The sequence below is a fragment of the Zonotrichia albicollis genome, chromosome 7, assembly GCF_047830755.1.
Source record: "Zonotrichia albicollis isolate bZonAlb1 chromosome 7, bZonAlb1.hap1, whole genome shotgun sequence".
In the NCBI taxonomy this organism is placed as follows: domain Eukaryota; kingdom Metazoa; phylum Chordata; class Aves; order Passeriformes; family Passerellidae; genus Zonotrichia; species Zonotrichia albicollis.
Genome location: NC_133825.1, coordinates 30,000,134 through 30,017,273, shown reverse-complemented (window position 1 = coordinate 30,017,273; position 17,140 = coordinate 30,000,134). Strand labels below are relative to the sequence as shown.

Sequence of the window (17,140 nt, the reverse complement as noted above, 5' to 3'; positions counted from 1 at the left end):
ATAAGGTTGTAGTCAAAAAGCAACAGTTATCTCCATGGCCCTTAAAGCAAGATGAGGCAAGAAACTGGCAGCTGCAATGTTTCTGTTAATAAAGTTTATTAGAAGAAACAGCATTTTAAGATGAAACATTAGAAAAATTTAAAATTTGAGTATATTATTGGTGTACTGAGTTAAAAATTTAAAGGTCGTTTGCAGTGGAATGAAAGGCAGTGGTGACATGCTCTGGTAATGACTGACTAAACTGCAAATACTACTTCTGTAAGGTATGATAGGTAAAACATGAGGCATGTTGTTAGAACTTGCATATGCTAATTCTGTTGCAAGTTATTTCAAGCCAAAGTATAAATAGGCTCCAGCTCTGTTTCATAAGAAGAGAAATGCTGTAATTAACTGGTGATCAAATAAAGTTAATGTGTGCTGTTTGCCACAGGTTGAACTCATGAAGCAGTCGGTGGTTGGACCAGATTTAGCAGACCTCAACACTCATTGGCAAGAACGTGTTTGGCTGAGTGCTGTTGTGGGACTTAAAAGCCACTAGAGAAAGTACCAGACTGGTTGAGGTTCTATGACTTGGCTGTATTTGTAATGAGATTCAGTTGTTAATGTAAAGCACTGCTAGATAGGCTTGGAAACAGTTCCTATATAGATTAGAAAAGAAGTGAAAAATCACTTAAAATTTTTTGGAGCTAAATAACATCATACTTGTTATAGCAAGAATTTGAGGAAATTATAGAGAACGATTCCTTCTTCTCAACATGTAGGTCTGAGGCTCTCCAGTCTCTTCAGAAGACCATGTCTAATGGATTCAACAAAGGCAGTTTGTCCAAAGGCATATTTATCCTCTCAAAGTGGCTTTGTAGAGGTTTCATGGATACATTTTTAGACCCTTTTGATCTTTTCAGGCAAAGGAAAGCAAATATAACTCCCTCATGAGGTGGCAAAGCTGTCTGGGTTCAGGAAGGTACACTTGTTTGAAAGCAGTATAGGATGGCTGGCTTTTGCCATCCAGTGAGCAGCACACAAAGCCCGAGACCCAAACTGGTATTCCCAGCTCAACAATGTGTTGTGCTGACATTCATCTGCTGGGTGGCAGGTTTTGCATTGTCTTTATTGAGGCTTGCAAATCCCCACTACAAACCAATGGGCTTTAGGCAAGGCCATCAATGTGTGTTGCCTTGTTTCAGGCTTCTGACTGCATCTCTGCTGTGTGAAGTAGAATATTATTGTACGTGTGTGAGCTGCACTGTTTGAACAGAAAATGGGCTTGCAAAGCTGCAAATGGCTTGTCATGGAGCAGCAGCACCAACTTGCTAGAAACATCATGAGGTGTTACTTTAGAGGAGAATTACTAAGGATTTGTGTCCTTTTATATTTGGTTTTGTTAGGGAAGTCTGTGAAAACCACAAGCAGCTTCTATTAACAGCCTGGTACAGTTATGAAAGAATTTGGACATTTTCTGTAGGAATGTTTGAACTTATATGTATGTGTCTGTATAGAAATAGGCATGCTCATTTTTTCCTTCTGCACACAAACTTGTCAAGTCCCTTGTGCTGCATGATGACCTTCGGGCTGTTCTGCAGCTGCTGTATTGATTGAAAAGTCATGACGTGGCTAGTTGTTTGAACAAATCAGTTTATCTAGAAGACAATGTAAGCATTGAGTTGGACAAATAGTTCATACTAAAAGTTAAAAGTACAGTATTCTTCCTCTTCTGCTATTAGACATCTCTTCATTTTAAGAATAAATTGTCAAATACTCTGTGAATAATTGTTATCAAAAGCAGTCCTTTGTCATTACTGTTCCAGTAGATTTTAGAAAGCTTGATACTAGTGACTCTAAAAATATTGCTAATTTCACGCATTTTAAATTTTTTTAATAAGCTGACTTCTAATTTAGCTTATTCCTTCATCAACTCCTTATAAATGAAAGAAGAGTGAATATTTCAATATAGCTGTGACTAAGCTTTCAGTTAGAATTTAGTAAATAATTTTTCTTTCTCTTTTATCTCTTGGTTTGGGTTTTTGTTTGTTTGTTTGTTTGTTTTCGATTTCACCTTGCTCCCCATTTGTATTCATTTCAGTTTTTGTCTTCATGGCTTATAGTTTTCTTACTTCCCTATTTCTTATATCTGCAAATACAGGTAACGTTTTCCATGTTGGTACTCGTAACGTCCTCAGGTCAAAGAAAGATCTGAAGCCCAAGCACTTTGCTGTGTTTGTTCCCAGAATTAAAGCAATACACTTTTTCTTCAGATAAATATTTAGTCCGCTTTAGAAATCAGACAAATGCTCTTGAGGACCCTAGCAACAGACTTTGCTAATTTTGTTTTATTTAGGATGTAACAGCAGTTACCTTCCCTTCCAAGCTGTGTTGACAGAAATACATCCAAAACCGGAATAACTTGCAGCATGGAAACTCCTGTGCTCTTACAGTGCGGGCACTGCTTCCCATTGTTCAGATGTGTAACTCTCAAATTACCGTTGTCAAGTGTCTTCACCTGGCCTTTGATGTAATCCTCTGGGATTCTGCACAACATGTGTCATGTTTCCACAAATTTGTGTTCTTGTTTTGGAGAAGCTTGCTGTGGTGTTTCATCCTTTTAATTGAAGTAATTCCTTGCTTTATTGTAGGGAGTGTGTAACCTGAGGAAAAGGAGGTTGTGGGAAGGTTCTGTTTCCTTGCTGATGTTACCTGCAGCCCACCTGGCCAGCAGAGTCACTCCCCCAGCAGCAGTTTAGACATAAGAGCCTTGGCCAAGACCCTGCAGAGAGGTGCAGCTCTGCCTTGCTGGGATAAGTCCTTGCTTCCCCTAAGGCACTGGGACTAGTCCTGTCCCTGAGGCTGCCTGCAAGCTGGGTTACCTGGGAGAGAAGAGCCAGTGTAAATAGGCCTATTTCATCTTGAAACTGTGTTTTCCTGAGGTTTGAGTTCCTTCTTTTTCAACTGAAGAAACAGTTTGTGCAGGATTACTCACCTCATTGGATCTACTAATATTGTTTATGAACAGACAAGCAAGGTGCCCAGGAAAGAGACTTGAATGAATGTAGAATTAGCTGACTATGGTGTTAGTATAGCAATGTGAAATTTTGTAGTGCAAGACCTTGGCTTACTCTGCTGTTGCTAAGGTATATTTCATGTGGAAATCTTGGAAGCAAAATTCTGACTTGTGATACAAGGTTGTGATATTGAATTTTAGTAGTTACTTACACAGGCATGGTACACAAATATTTCACAAAACCAGTTTCAGAAGCAGGGAATGGGTTGCTATCTAAAGGTCATTAATTACTATTTGCTGACAGTGTATTGGAAAACCTTATCTTCTTGGAAAAAGTAAATTGAATTTGCAGATACAATGTGAACACAATGTTTTTTTCAAGGCTGTTCATTTTTTATTTACATAAATTGATTTTTAAAAATTTATTATTCATATAATGTATAATAGTAGTACACAATATTGTTATTTATATAGTATCAACGCCTTTTGTGTGAAGAAAGAAGTCTTTGGGTATTACTCAGATTTCAGGGAAGGGAAAGGGATTTTTTTTTCCATTTTGAACTGTAATAATTTCCATAATGATTATTTGACCACAGTCAAAGCTGTTCTGCACTTGAAGGATATGGTAAGATAAAGCTACTTGCTGGCTTTATGCTACCTTGGGATTTCATTTACAGTGAAAGATTGTTGTGGGGTTTTCTTCCTGGTACGTTCAGTGGTACAAAGCAGTTGTAACTGTTTCAAGGGCTATGTTATTTGATCGGAATAAAATAGAAGAAAGTATAGATGTCTGCAGTATGCTGAAGAGTTAGCATATTTATAGACTTTCCTTTGCTTTTACAGCTGAACACTCTGTGAAGTTACATGGAAAGAAATGGGATGATGTTACAGAATTTTAAAAATAAGAAAAGATTTTTAACACTTTGCAAGTAAAACCCATACAAGCTAAAAATGCATCTAATTTTATGTTGCAAGATATTAAATTCTCTCTGTAGAAAAGTTTCCAAAGCAACTGTTATAATAGAAGATATTTGCAAGCTCTGCAAAATGCTGTTATTGAAAGAGAATTTGTGGACTTGCTGCTCGCTAGTCCCATTTTATAATGTCTGCTGGGGCTATTGCATAAAAGATTACCTTCCTGTCTTGTAAACAGATGGGCAGCTTATCTAAGATCAACCTTACTTTTGTACTTTGAAGAAATTGAGGGAAAATATGAGGGCTGATAGAGAACTTTTTGTTTATATATTGCAAACTGTAAGATTTATACCAAATATTTGTGGTGTAAAACATAACACATTAGTCCAAGGCTAAGGCCTAGATTGCCTATCGGTTACACAAGTTACAAATATATAATGTGTAGAGTTTCATGGATTACTTGACTAAAGTACAATTTTAAATGTTCTCATATGCCTGCCTGTTATTTTATCAGGTAGGGGTGGAATTCATTTTGAATTTATAATGTGCTTGAAAGGAAACATTTTAGTGAAATAACCCGAGGAAGTTGTTTATATATGTAGAGAAACTGACACGGTCATGAAGATTTCTCTCTTGTATACTAACAACAACAGTCAAGAAAACACAGTGGTTAGACTGTGTCAGACCTTATATATTTTTAGATACAAAAGCTGTAAATTTCATGTTTCTCTCAGGGATTTCTGAGACTGGATCACATGTGAAGGCAAGGTCAGCTGCCCCATGCAAGCAGAGGGAGTTTGGAAGGTCAGGGGTCAGGAAGGCTGAGAAGCTCAGACTGCCTGCCCAGCACATACATGGTGGCACTGCAAGTTGAACTTGGGGCACAAGCATTAAGTTCATCTCTAAAGGACCGTGAGTCATAACTGACCATTTTCCCAGCAATACTCTGGTCGCTGTTTCTCCACTTCCTTAGGCTGGGGCTAGGTCTGGACGTGTAGCAGGTCCCTGGCCAATGACTAAAGGCACAGTGATCAGTGGTGTAGGGGTAGGTGGTGGCTCGAGGATGTCAGTAGCAGTAGAACCTGTGTGTGTGATAGCACAGCCAAGATGATTGGGCACAGGGAAGAGCTGCAAGCTTATAAAGCACTATTGACTGCTGTTGAGGTGCCATATATGCTATTCCATGGAAAGATGTTGATATTTTTTAGAGAAAATATGCTCAAGTGGTAAAATTTAGAAACATTTGATGGTACCTCATTTGGCCTCTTGCTCTGTGGCTTGCTATTCATTATATGCAGCTGTATGTTGCAAATTACTGTAAATATAATTAATGTATATATATATATTCCTTTACATATCTTTATGTGTTTGTTAAAATCAGGCAATTATTTATGAGACAATCTACAACTAGATTTTTTCTAAAAAAGGTTTTTAATATTTTGAATACAGTGATAGAACCAAGAGGACAGCTGCATTCTATGGTTATATACAATAACAAGTTATGTATCTATTACTATATTTGCTGGTGCTGGCATCCTCCTTCCCCACCTTCTAGGTTACAAAACAGAGGTTTGGCTATTAAGCACTGAAACTGTTAAACTGGACATAATAAATAGTTCAACATGAATCAGAAGATGCAACCATTATGTATCTATGTATTTGCATTTCAATAAAGCTCAGAATCCTCCCTCAGGATTTGAGAACCTCTTACACATTGTGTTGCAATAACAGTAAGAGGATGAATGTGTTTCCTTCTCTTAGTCTCCTACTCTTATTTTCCTACTCTTATTTGACTTTTCAGGATCCCTGATACACGTCAATAATGAGAATTTTGTGACAAGTTCAATAAGTGATGATTATTTTTTGAGTGTCTGATTTAGAGAACCTAGGAGATTTGTCCTACATCAGGTATTGAGCATAATTTTTTCTGTTATTTTCGTGTGACAATGCAGGTCCTTGACCTTCATCAATGTGTCATATTTTGGCATCATCTCCTCTGAGAGGAAAATTAGAAATAGATGGAAAGTTTGGCTTTAATTTTTCAGAGTACAATATTCCCATTTTGTAGATGGAAAGGAAGGGAAACTTCGGACTAATAACCACAGGATTATGAAGTTGTGAAATTTAAATATTTAGTTAGAGGTGACACAGCAGTACTTAACAACGTGGGATTCATTTTTGGCAAAAACAACCTATTGGCTTCAGTTTCATGAATCAGTGCTTCTGGTGCTAGTAAGCTAACAAAGTAAGTGCCGAATCTGCACAATGTGGCAGTAACTTTGACAGCCAAATGAGGAGTGACGATAGAAACCTGGCTTTAGCGAGGCTTTCCCTTTCTCATACGGCGATTCTGCCAGTGTCAGGCGAATAAAAAAAGGCAGTAAGCAATGCCGGGCTGCCCTTTTCTTCCCGTGTTTGCAGCCGTGTCCTCTGGCCGCCTGGGCAGGCGGAGCGCTGCGTTCCACAGGTGGCTGCCAGGCGCTCCGGCAGCCCGGCGTGAGGCGATGTGCTCCGGGCTCGGCAGCCCGGCCCCGCGCCCTGCGGGGGAAGGCAGGCTCCGCACGGGGTCACTCGCTGACCCAAGGCACAGTTGGATAAAAAGAATGAAAATGGGTTCGTGTCGAGGGTGTAGCGATCGTGTGTCGGGGCGGGCGTCAGCCCGCGGCCAGGACAGAGCCGGGGCGGGGGGTCCCCTCGGTTCCCACGGCCCCGTGACAGCCGAGGGGCAGCGCTGCCAGGGGCTCCGCTGGCCATCTTTACTGTGGGCGGTGCGGCTGGAGCCCCACACCTCCGCGGGGCTGCCGCCGCTAAACTTTTTTCGGTTTTCCTTGGCCAATTGTCAGTGTCTCCCACGCTGGCCGCCGGGGCTCGCGGAGGGGACGGCAGCGGCAGGAGCTGTGTGGGAGGCACGCGCTCTCCGCCCGTACCAAAGATGGCGGCCGAGGAGCCCGGCGGTGCCGGGCGGGCGGCACCTCTCGGTACCGGGCGCTACCGAACAGGGGCGCGGGGCCCGTCGGCAGCGCCCCGCGGCTCCTCGCGCCCCGCGGCCGCCGTGCAGGGCCCGGGCCCGCCCCGCCGGCCGCCCGGCCAATGGCGGAACGCGCGAGCGGGCGGGGCGGGGCGCGCGGTGGGCCGGCCGAGCGCTGCCGGGCGCTCAGTCGCGGCTGAGGCGCGGGTGCCGGGCGGAGAGGTGACGGTGCCGCTGCCAGGGGACTCTGCTGCGGGCGGCCGGGCGGGCGTGGAGCCATGGCCACTGTCAGGTAATGTCGAGCCCCCACGCAGCGCCCGCAGCACAGCCTCGCATCCCGGAGGAAGGGGCGGCGGGTGCTGATGCGCTCCCGCTGGCGGGGCGGAGGCGCCCGGCGCGATGCTCCTCCGCAGCCGGGCTCTTCTCCCCGCTGTGTAATCACGGTGCGGGGCAGCGCGGCTTCGTCCCATCCCTCTCCCTGTGCCGCGAGTTGGTTTGGTGGCTGCACGCCCGCTCCCCTGGGGTGGGGAAGGAGGGAGAGCTGTGCCGGTGCCCCGGCGGCACCGCAGCCCCGTGGGAACGGCGCTCCCGGGGCGCCGCGGTGGCTTCTCGCGGGCAGGTGGGCGCGCCCGGCCGGGGCTCCCAGCGGCACCGGGAGCGAGAGCCCCGAGCAGCGCCGGGCCCGCAGGTGCTCCGCTGATCCGCGGGGCGGTGGCCGGGGGCCGCGGGCGGCGTCGCTCGGCGGCGGTGCCGCTGTCACAGGTAGCGCCTGGGCGTAGGCGCGCCCGCCACGGGGTGCCGCCCGTGGGCGTGGGAGGATGCCTGTCCAGGGGCTCCGGCGGCCGCTTTGGAACCTTAAACCCTCGCTGTGGCTTGCCGTGACTAGAACTAGATTTTAAAAGAATCCCCAATAACGAGGAGTGTTAATAGCGGGCTAGGCTCTTGGCAGGCTGTTGGAACTGCGGTGATATCAGCCTGTCAGCAAACCCGGAGGATGACAAACCCCCGTAACTTAACATTCAGTGAAAGGAGTTACTGTGAATAGTTTTTCTTCCCCAAACACTTCATCTCAATATGGGGTTGTATTGTGAGGAAGAAACAATTGTGAGGTAAATCGGTAACCTTTGATCGGGCCTTTGGCTGCTAAAGAAATGCCTAATAATTATCAAATTGCCTTTATAATTCAAGGCAATTCTCCCATCTCCTCTCTCCACCCTCCAAACTCTGTGTATCAGGTTTCACTCACACTGTTTCTGACCGAGACGGTAACTTTGAAATCGCAATAGTATGTCACTGTTGGGGCTTGTGAAGTTAGTGCAGCTGTGTGAGGAGCTGGGTAGTGGTGGAACAGTTTTTTTCTGCGGCAGCCTTGCTTACATAAGGCCGAAGCTTTTAGGCTTGTTTTCAAAGTTGGAGCCTGTGAGTGTGTCACTTTAGAAAACTACAAAAGTTTCATAATAAATGAAACCTTCACTGAAGATGTTCCTCTAAGTCAGTATGTAAATATGTAACTGCTTAGCCAAATATTGTCTTTGCTTAAGACCCACGTCAGGAAAGCATGTGAGCAGTCCAGCAGGCTACTTTATGTGTTTAAGGTCTATATGCTAAAGTGATTTGCTGACCAGTGATGCAAGAAAATTGTCTGAACTCTGGAAGGATGGGATAATAGTTCTAAGGTACTTTTGTGTTAGATGAGTTACTTACTGATGTATCGTCCTACTTGTAATGATGTTCCATGGGTATGTGGGATGAGAGAAGGATGCTCTTAGCTAAGAGCTTATAGCTAGTCAAGTGCTATAAATCTGGTACTATTGCTGTTTTGCTTTAACTAAACATAAAAGTGACTTTTGGTAAGTTCAAATCTTGTGTTATATGGGGTTTTAAACTGAAATGGATATGCTGAGGACAGGCTTAAAACATGCCTTGTTTTTGCCTTACTTTAAAGGGCATAGTGAAACCCTTTAGAAATACTAATATTTAAGATCTTACAAGACCATCTCTTAAATTTGTAAAAGAAAGACTAGGCACACAGTGTGCTGCCATGCAATTGCACACCCAAATGTCTCAGCCATGTTTAAGGCTTTCTGAGTTGCCAGTATCCAAAGGCCCAAAATATTCCTCTGTCTCCGTGCCAGTAGCTAATAATAAGCTTTCACTGATATTTTGATGTTGCTCTTCCACGGAAGCGCGCAGCAGCCTGGGATGATAACAATATTGTGTGATAGTTGGATATAGTGCTGCTAATGCTCAGCAGCCAACTTCAATCAGGACCATATTTTAAAAAATGCCTGCAGCAGTAGAGCATGAGATTGGACACAGCTTTCCAGATCATTCAGTTGCAGTTAATTTCGTTGGCTTCTTATGAGGTTCAAGGGTAGATCAGTACCGATGTTTTGGGTTATTTTTTTATTTGTTTGGATTTGTTGTTTTGTTTTTATCCATTTTGGTTTCATTTTATTACTTCTGCCACTTGTGGTAAGAGTAAGGTGTGAAACACTAACCATTTGTATAAAATCAGTCATATTAGTAATGTCTGAACAAAACACCTAATTAACAGATGAGGATTTATTTATACTTAACGAGTTACATTGCTTGAATTCGTAATTGCAACTCACACTTCATGTAGTCCTAAGTTAAAAGCCAAACTCATAAAATGAGTTTGCTTGTCAATAGTTACGAATGTGAATGTGATGTACATCAAAGCTCTCTGTAGTTACTCTTCTGTAGTTTTGCCTGCTAGATGGATGGATGGTGTATTTTTGTCCAAACAACTTTTAGATTTGTACATCTTATTTGAACATCTTATTTGTAGTTTGGAGTTTAGAAAGTATAAATCTTGTTCATATATATGTACTCTTTGTGTGTCTATGTGTGTATGCACATAGATGCTGACTGTATAGTCAATGATATGTGCCCTTAATTTGTGCAGGTGAAGGAGTTATCACCTGCTTATTGAAGAACTGATCCCGATATTCTTTTGCAATGAGTTGGTTGGGTTAAACAAGAACATCCTTTCTGAATGCTCCCAGTACTCCAGGGAAAAAGGGACTGGGGGGAGTCAGGGAGGCTGGGGACTACAAAGTGTGTTCTGTGGTAGAGATGTGTTCCCAAATAACCTGCGTATTGTGGAATCTCCAATTTCAGGAAATTATTACTGATTCCTCACTATGTTTTATCTCTAGTTGGTTGGAAATAATCACGGAAATTTTCATAACTGCAGATGTCCAGTGTGACTGAACAGCAAACATAAGGCCTCTAAGGTTCAAACAACTTGGTGAGATTATAACTGTTTAATATCTCAATTTTTCACTCTGGAGATGTGTAAATTCAGCATTCTCCAGAATCATAAATATTTGGTTTATTTTATGCTATTTTTTTTTATTTTTTTATTTTTACTGAGGATCAACCTGAAACTAATTAGTTGCTGTACCTCATGTAGTGCCACAAGCAGTGCCATAGTATAACAGTGTGGAAACTTTGCAGCTCCTCCAGAAGGGAAGGGTGATTTGCATTGCACTACATGTAGCCAGTGTTGGGTTAGTCAGGTTGAACATGCTAACAATTTACACAGTCAAGTCTTCCCTTTAACAGCAGGACCTTCCAAATTGGTCAGAAAGCTTGTATTAGAAAATGCTGATCACAGTGAGGGACCCCAAAATCAGTTACATTGGAAAAGACCTCTGAGATGGAGTCCAACCTCTTAAATACCTGCTTATTGACTTTTAAAAATTTGTTACTTAGACTTTTCTTTAGACCTTTCCCCTTTTGCCCATAAAGGTGTTTTTATCAAATGCAGTGACAGTTAAGGAAAAATACAACTCCAGTCCCTAGTACAAGTGGAGTGTATGGATTTTTCTTTTTTTTTTTTTTTCTCCAATGGAATGTTAATGCTTATTTTTAAGCACAGAAGTTCTGATATCTCAGGGCTTAGGTAATTTTAACACCTAGGAAGAACCAAAAATGTAGAAATACATTTTAGTTGAAGACACAGAACTAGAGATTAGTATATGTTATCTTATGTGTTTAGATTATTTGCAAAAATAGATAAACACTTAACTTGATTTCTTCAGCAAAATTATGTTAAATCTACTGAAACAGATTCTATGAGTTTAAATCTATGAGTTTAAAATGTTGTCAAGTTCTGCTGTTCTACATATAGTTGTGAGAAACGACTATACTGAATTCAAGGAGAGTTTGCTCAGAAGTTTCAGTGGAATGTTTCTGAACATAGATTTATTAATCTAATGATGGCTACCTTGGCTTTTTAAACTGGATTCCAAATGGTGCCCTACATACAGCCTCTAGAATACTTGAAAAGGGATGATAATAAAATATTGTGGGCGAAGGAAGGCCTGGGAATGAGCAGGACTTACATGTGATGGTAAGAGCTGCCTGGATTAAATGGCACCGAAAGTTCTGGTTCCTGCTGCTGCTGACGTGTGAGGAGTGTGTACACATTATTGGCTTCATAGAGCTTCTGCACAAAGTTGCTCTTGTGCTGCTTTGAGCACATTGACCTGCAGGTTCTGTAGCCCACAGCTCATTGAATGTTGGGTAGCTTCTATTCTGCTTTTCCATTGAATGTGGTAACTTCTTCATAGGCGGTGACCTCAGCATGTCAGCTGTATTTCAGATGGTTTTTTCTAAGTACAGCTGCTCTTTTCTGGCATACTGACCATTAAAGTGCTGGCTCTTATACAGAAGTTATCCATTATGTGTTGGTTTTTTTTTTTTTGTAAGTGTAGTTATAAATCTATTAATGTGTAGGATTTCGTAGCATGTGAGAATCAGGTAAACATTAAGTACAGGAACATATAGCTTGGGAACAAATCTGTATTCAACACTTGAAAAGTTCTGACTTCATTCATTGTCCTATATACTACTTATGCAACACTGAGGTTTTACAACAGGGAGAATGTTCTGTCTTGTGACTTCAGCTGCAATCCCCTTTATCCTTATGTCTCCTGAGCTGTCATCTGTCTCTCACTCTTCTTGTCTTCTAGCCAGGTGTAACTTATGGGTATGCTATTTCGAACACTGTGCTGTTTGTCACGCTGACAAAAGTATTTAGCCAGTCTTACAGGTTTTTACTAAGCAGATGTTAACTATTCCAGTTAGGAGTGAACTGGATTTCTGGCTCCATCTTCCACATTTATTTACAGTGAAATAGCCTCTAAAGGATTGTCCATAAAGCTACAAAAACTAGGATACTTAAAACATGGCTGCTGTCTCTCAGTATCAAGGTTATTAATCATGTTTTCCACAGTGCAACATTGGTCACTGCTCCACTGATTGCAGTCCTTCAAAGACAGGCTGCTCCAGCATGGCTTCTTCACAGGGTCATGGGTCCTGCCAGGAAACCTGCTCCAGTATGGGCTCCTCTCTCCATGGGTCTGCAGGTTCCTGCAGGGTGGCTGCTCCAGCACGGGCGTCTTAGGAGGTCCCAGCCCCCTCTCAGACATCCACATTTCCAGCCTGGGTCTCTTGCATGGCTGCAGGAGGATCTCTGCATCCTCATGAACCTCCATGGGCTGCAGGGGCACGTCCTGCTTCACCATGATCTTCTCCATGGGCTGCAGGGGCACATCCTTCTTCACCATGATCTTCTCCATGGGCCGCAGGGAAACCTCAGCTCGGGTGCCTGGAGGACCTCCTGCTCCTCCTTCTCCACTGACCATGGTGTCTGCAGAGCTGTTCCTCTCACATGTTCTCACCCTGCTCTTCTCTGGCCTCATTACATCTGCACAATAACTTTCCCCCCCCTTCTTCTGAAATCTGTGATCACCGAGGTGTAACGATCATTTCTAGTTAACCCCACCTTGGCAAGCAGCATGCCCATCTTGGAGCTGCCAGGGATTGGCTCTGCTGGACATGGCAGAAGCTTCTGGTAGCTTCTCACAGAAGCCACTCCTGTAGGCCCCTGGCTACCAAAACCTGGCCACACCAGCCCTGCATAGGTGGCCATACTGAAGCTACCTTTGCTAGCTGGAGCATGGTGTGCCGTGCTGGTTGGAGACAGTAGGTGTTAGTTTGGCAAGGAGTGTGATGGGTTTGGATGTCTTTCTAGAGAACAGCTGCATTCACTCCTACTTGACACTAGGCCACATAGCTAATCCTTTGGTATTACTGCATTATCACCCAAGTACGTGCTATTCAGGAAAATGTAACACATGGTTTCTGAATTAATCTAAAAAAAGAGGTTAAAGCTATCCGTCTCAAGAATACCGTTTGCAGTAATTTTGATATCTTTTTTCTGTGTGAAAGAAGTGAATGTCACATTGCTTAAAAAGTACATCCAACGTACCAATAGACAGCTGCACTGTTTAAAATGGCTGACAATGCAGAATCTGTAGTTTCTTTGTTTCAGTTTAGTAGAACAGACTTAAATTGTTAATTATGTGTTGGTACCCAGCAACTGAGAGGGTTCAGAGAAATTATTATTACTCTGGTGATGCTTCCCCTGTCTAAAATTTGGTATTACAACTTGAATGTCTTCCTTTAAAACTCCAGAACGTGGCATGCAGCTAAAATTCTTAATCCAAGTAAGTGACAGTTTAACAGAATAATGTGTTTATTATTGCAGTCTGTATTGATCAAAGATCACTGTAGGATGGTCCTTCACTCAAATTTGATTCTGTGTATATGCCACGTCACAGTGTATTTACTATGCTGGGCAAAATGTGTATTCTTTTGTTTTTCTCTCTAATAAAGTCTTTACATATACTAGAAACAATAAACCAGTGCAAAGCTAACATGAAATACTTGATTCTCTTACAGTGAAAATGTCCTGTTTGGAATGGGAAATCCTCTGCTTGATATCTGTGCAGTTGTGGACAAGGACTTCCTTGACAAGTAAGGCTTGATGTAGTTTTTTTTTTAATGTCAGTTTTGTTTCCAGAATTATGCCTATAAATAAATGGCTACTGCCTGTATAATGCTGTATTTAGGCTGATCTCTGGGATTCTGGCCTTGTGCTGGAAGTAGCCAGTATTTGTCATTTGATTGTTCTTGCTCTATGAAACTGTGGTGGTGGTATCTATGAAAACTTTTTGTGGTTTCATATGGTTTTTATCAATTTATTCTAGCGTCCTCATGCGCTCTTTGTTAGTCTTTAATTGGAAGGAGTCACCGATTTCAGTAAGATTTAGGTAGCTCTTGTATGAATCTTCATGTGCTACTTTTGATTTGTTATTACTGTACTCTTCTTCAGTGATGTCTGTGGGGTAAATAAGCCATTTCTGTAACACACCAAGAAGAGTTGTGCAAATACACCTTTAAAAAAAAAAATGCATTTATCAGTCAGGAACAGGACTGCTTCTTATCAGGTTGTCTATTATCTTGCTTAAGCCAACTTGTTATGTCACCATCCATATAACCATATTGCTGGATTGCTTAATTGGCATTAAGCTTACTTGTTCTTGAATCAGCTTGGAGATCTGTCTTTTCCAGAGGTGTAAAATACAGTTGCTCTTTTAAATCTTTCTGCTTGAGGTCCATTTTTTTATTACTGTTGCCACTACTTCTCTGCTCTGTAAGTTGATTTGATCTTTCAGAGTGCTTGCAATTTTTTCTTTAATTTTGAAAGTGTTAGTAATTTTTTTCTCAAATAGTTCTCTATTTTGTTAATGGGAATATTGCATCAAAACTGAATTTCACATCACCAAATAAAGAACAGGTGCAGAGTTTTTAGTTTTGAATGTCAGCCACAAATATTTTGTTCTGCAGCTTTTAATAGCAATAATTTGTCATCAATATTTAATCACTCATATTTTATCATAATGTTTGTTTAAGTAAAAGCCTCTATGTTGTAAGCTGGAAACAAAAGACAGGAATGTAATGAATTGTGTCAAATTCAAACACCTGGAACTTTAGAAATCAGGTCTACGTTTTGAATATTAAAAAAGCAAATTAATCTGGTGTAATTCTCTGCCTCATGTTTCCACTGAAATAACTTGAAAGCTGGTCTCTAAAAATGAGTAATGCCTTTCTCCCAGCCCAATAATACTCCCCAACTAATCCTTATAAATTGCTGACATAAAAGAGATGATGGGATCTCCACTGCAGCACTGAAAGCCTTCAGAAGTGCATTGTGCTTTTCACTGGATGTGATGTGCTGTGCAGAATTTAATTTAATTTAAAAATTAGAAGTCTTATGTACTTAAATTTGAGTCCTGTCAGACAAATTACATTATGTCCTGGAGCAGCACATGCTCTGTGAGCATTGCTTTACTGCCAGGATGCATTTTTGGGGTATTGCATTATTGAAAGCCATAAGCAGTCTTCCCCCAGCAGTTTGACAGGAGCCTGCTGATGGTGTGGTGGCTCTGGTAATGACCTCAAAACTGAGCAGCTTGTTTGCCTTCTGCTGCCCCTGATATCCCTCTCCCTGTTTGTCAGGGTATGCAGAGAAGTCCATTTAACAAACCAACAAGAGTGTTTCTACTCCAGGTCCAAACACCTTTTGCAACACTTTCTGAAATGGGGATCAGATCCCACCCTTCCTCAGCTTGTGAAAGGAGATCAAATGGAAAATGGAGCTGTAGAGCAACTGCTAGAATCAAGTTATCTAGTCAAATGCTGCAGGGAGGTGCAAGAGCATAGACATTGCAGGACTGTGAAGCATTTGAAAGAGAAATTGTTGATCATTGTAGTTTCTCTTTTTTCAATCAAGACCCGCACCCATCTCTAGCCATGTAGTGTCAGCTTTTGGTATCTTGGCAACCTTGAGTCTGTTTCTCACCTCCTCTGCTGGGTGGGAATGTTTAATGGGGTTGTCAGGCCAGCAGGGCTCTGACTCCAGAAGGTAGCTTAGGCAAACAAGAGAAGTTTAGGTAAACACACATAAAAATTTTATGCATTTAATTTTTACAGTGTTTCTGTTACTTTATCCACCTCTTGTACACTCAGTTTTAAGAATAAATACCTTTGTTCAGAATAAAGAACTTTATGTTGCAAGTTTAATCACTATATATTGTCAATGAAATAAGAGTATTAAAATAAGTCCTGTAAACAGCTCATTTTTGTAACTTCTGTTAAGAAAGTGCAAATTGAAGCAGCATAAGGAAGTATAGAAAGTGGCCTTTTAAACAATATTTAATTGGCCTACAATGCATGCTAGAAATAAACCTGAAAATAAATATAATACAGTCCCCTTGCAGATTCTAAACAGTTTACTGCCCTGTAATACTGGTTTGAGGAACTGAGCAGGGTTGGAGGGCTGGGTGGGTATTTTTGGCTTGGGTTAGCAGAACCCTGATACTTGGCTTTCAAAGTGGATTTTGGTTTAATCTGATCTTCAAAGTCTTTTGCCCTCTTGACAAGTTTTGGAGGGCTTTAAGCCTTTCGTAGGAGAGGCAGTTTTAATTTATATCACAACAGAATTTCACCATGCCCATCTGAGCTTCTCAGACCATATCAGCAGTCTGGCATTAGCTGAGCCAGAGAAGCTTTAGCCTCAGTTGTGATTTCTGGGTCCCATTTCTTGCCTCTCTTCAGGGAGACAATCTGGAAAAGTGTTAGCAGCTTTGATGGCACTGTGGAAAACTGGTGATACCACAAACCACTTTAGTTTCTGTTTACAGAGCTGGAAAGAAGTCTTGAAATAAATATAGTCCACCATATGTCTTTGGGTATTTTTAGTATCTACATGAAAGAAATATCAAAAATGTGGTTTTGTTTTGGTTTTTTTGTCTCCTTTTAGTTTGCATCAACTCCATTACCTAGGACTGTTTTTGTTTAATTTATCAAGATATGGATACTTACTCAAAGAGCAGCTTCTTAGGGGTGAGAGGAAAAGGAATAGAAGAAGAATTAATGCTTTGTGGGTGAATTGCTAACTATAGTTATGCTAATCTATGAAAATAACTTTGCTAACAGGTATTCATTAAAGCTTTTGGTGTACTCACTTCTACCAATGACATTTAACAGGAATGATTCTTCTACCTTCTAACTCCAAAAGGCATTTAAAAATAACTTAATCTACACTACTTACATTAAACTCTGCTAAAATGGGCAAAGAAATTCTGATTAACTTGCCAATAACATTTTAAGACTAAACTCAGTATTGCTGACTCCTGTAAATACTCCAATGTCATCCTGCTGTTAAAATCTGGAGTTTGCATGTGTTTCATTGCTCTCCCTAGAGCACTTTGTTTTGCAAATATTCAGTATTTGACACTGAATTTAGCTTACCTCGTTGTAGTTAAGTTTTAGGTTGTAGAGATCTGGGCATTACTCACCTCAGGTGCACTTCAGTGGTTGAG

At 41.6% G+C, this 17,140-nt stretch overlaps 1 protein-coding gene across 2 annotated transcripts in view; it reads left to right on the top strand.

Moving 5' to 3' along the window:
- ADK (adenosine kinase) overlaps positions 1–17,140 on the top strand; it is a 265,378-nt gene that overhangs the window by 1,371 nt on the left and 246,867 nt on the right. The window contains exons 1-2 of one of the 2 annotated variants that reach the window (XM_005481466.4): positions 7,020–7,170; positions 13,656–13,730. In XM_005481466.4, coding sequence (XP_005481523.1) covers positions 7,157–7,170; positions 13,656–13,730 — 89 coding nt within the window. In that variant the 5' untranslated portion in view covers positions 7,020–7,156. Of the gene's footprint in view, positions 1–7,019; positions 7,171–13,655; positions 13,731–17,140 lie in introns of those variants that run through there. The other variant, XM_005481465.4, reaches the window with a different exon arrangement.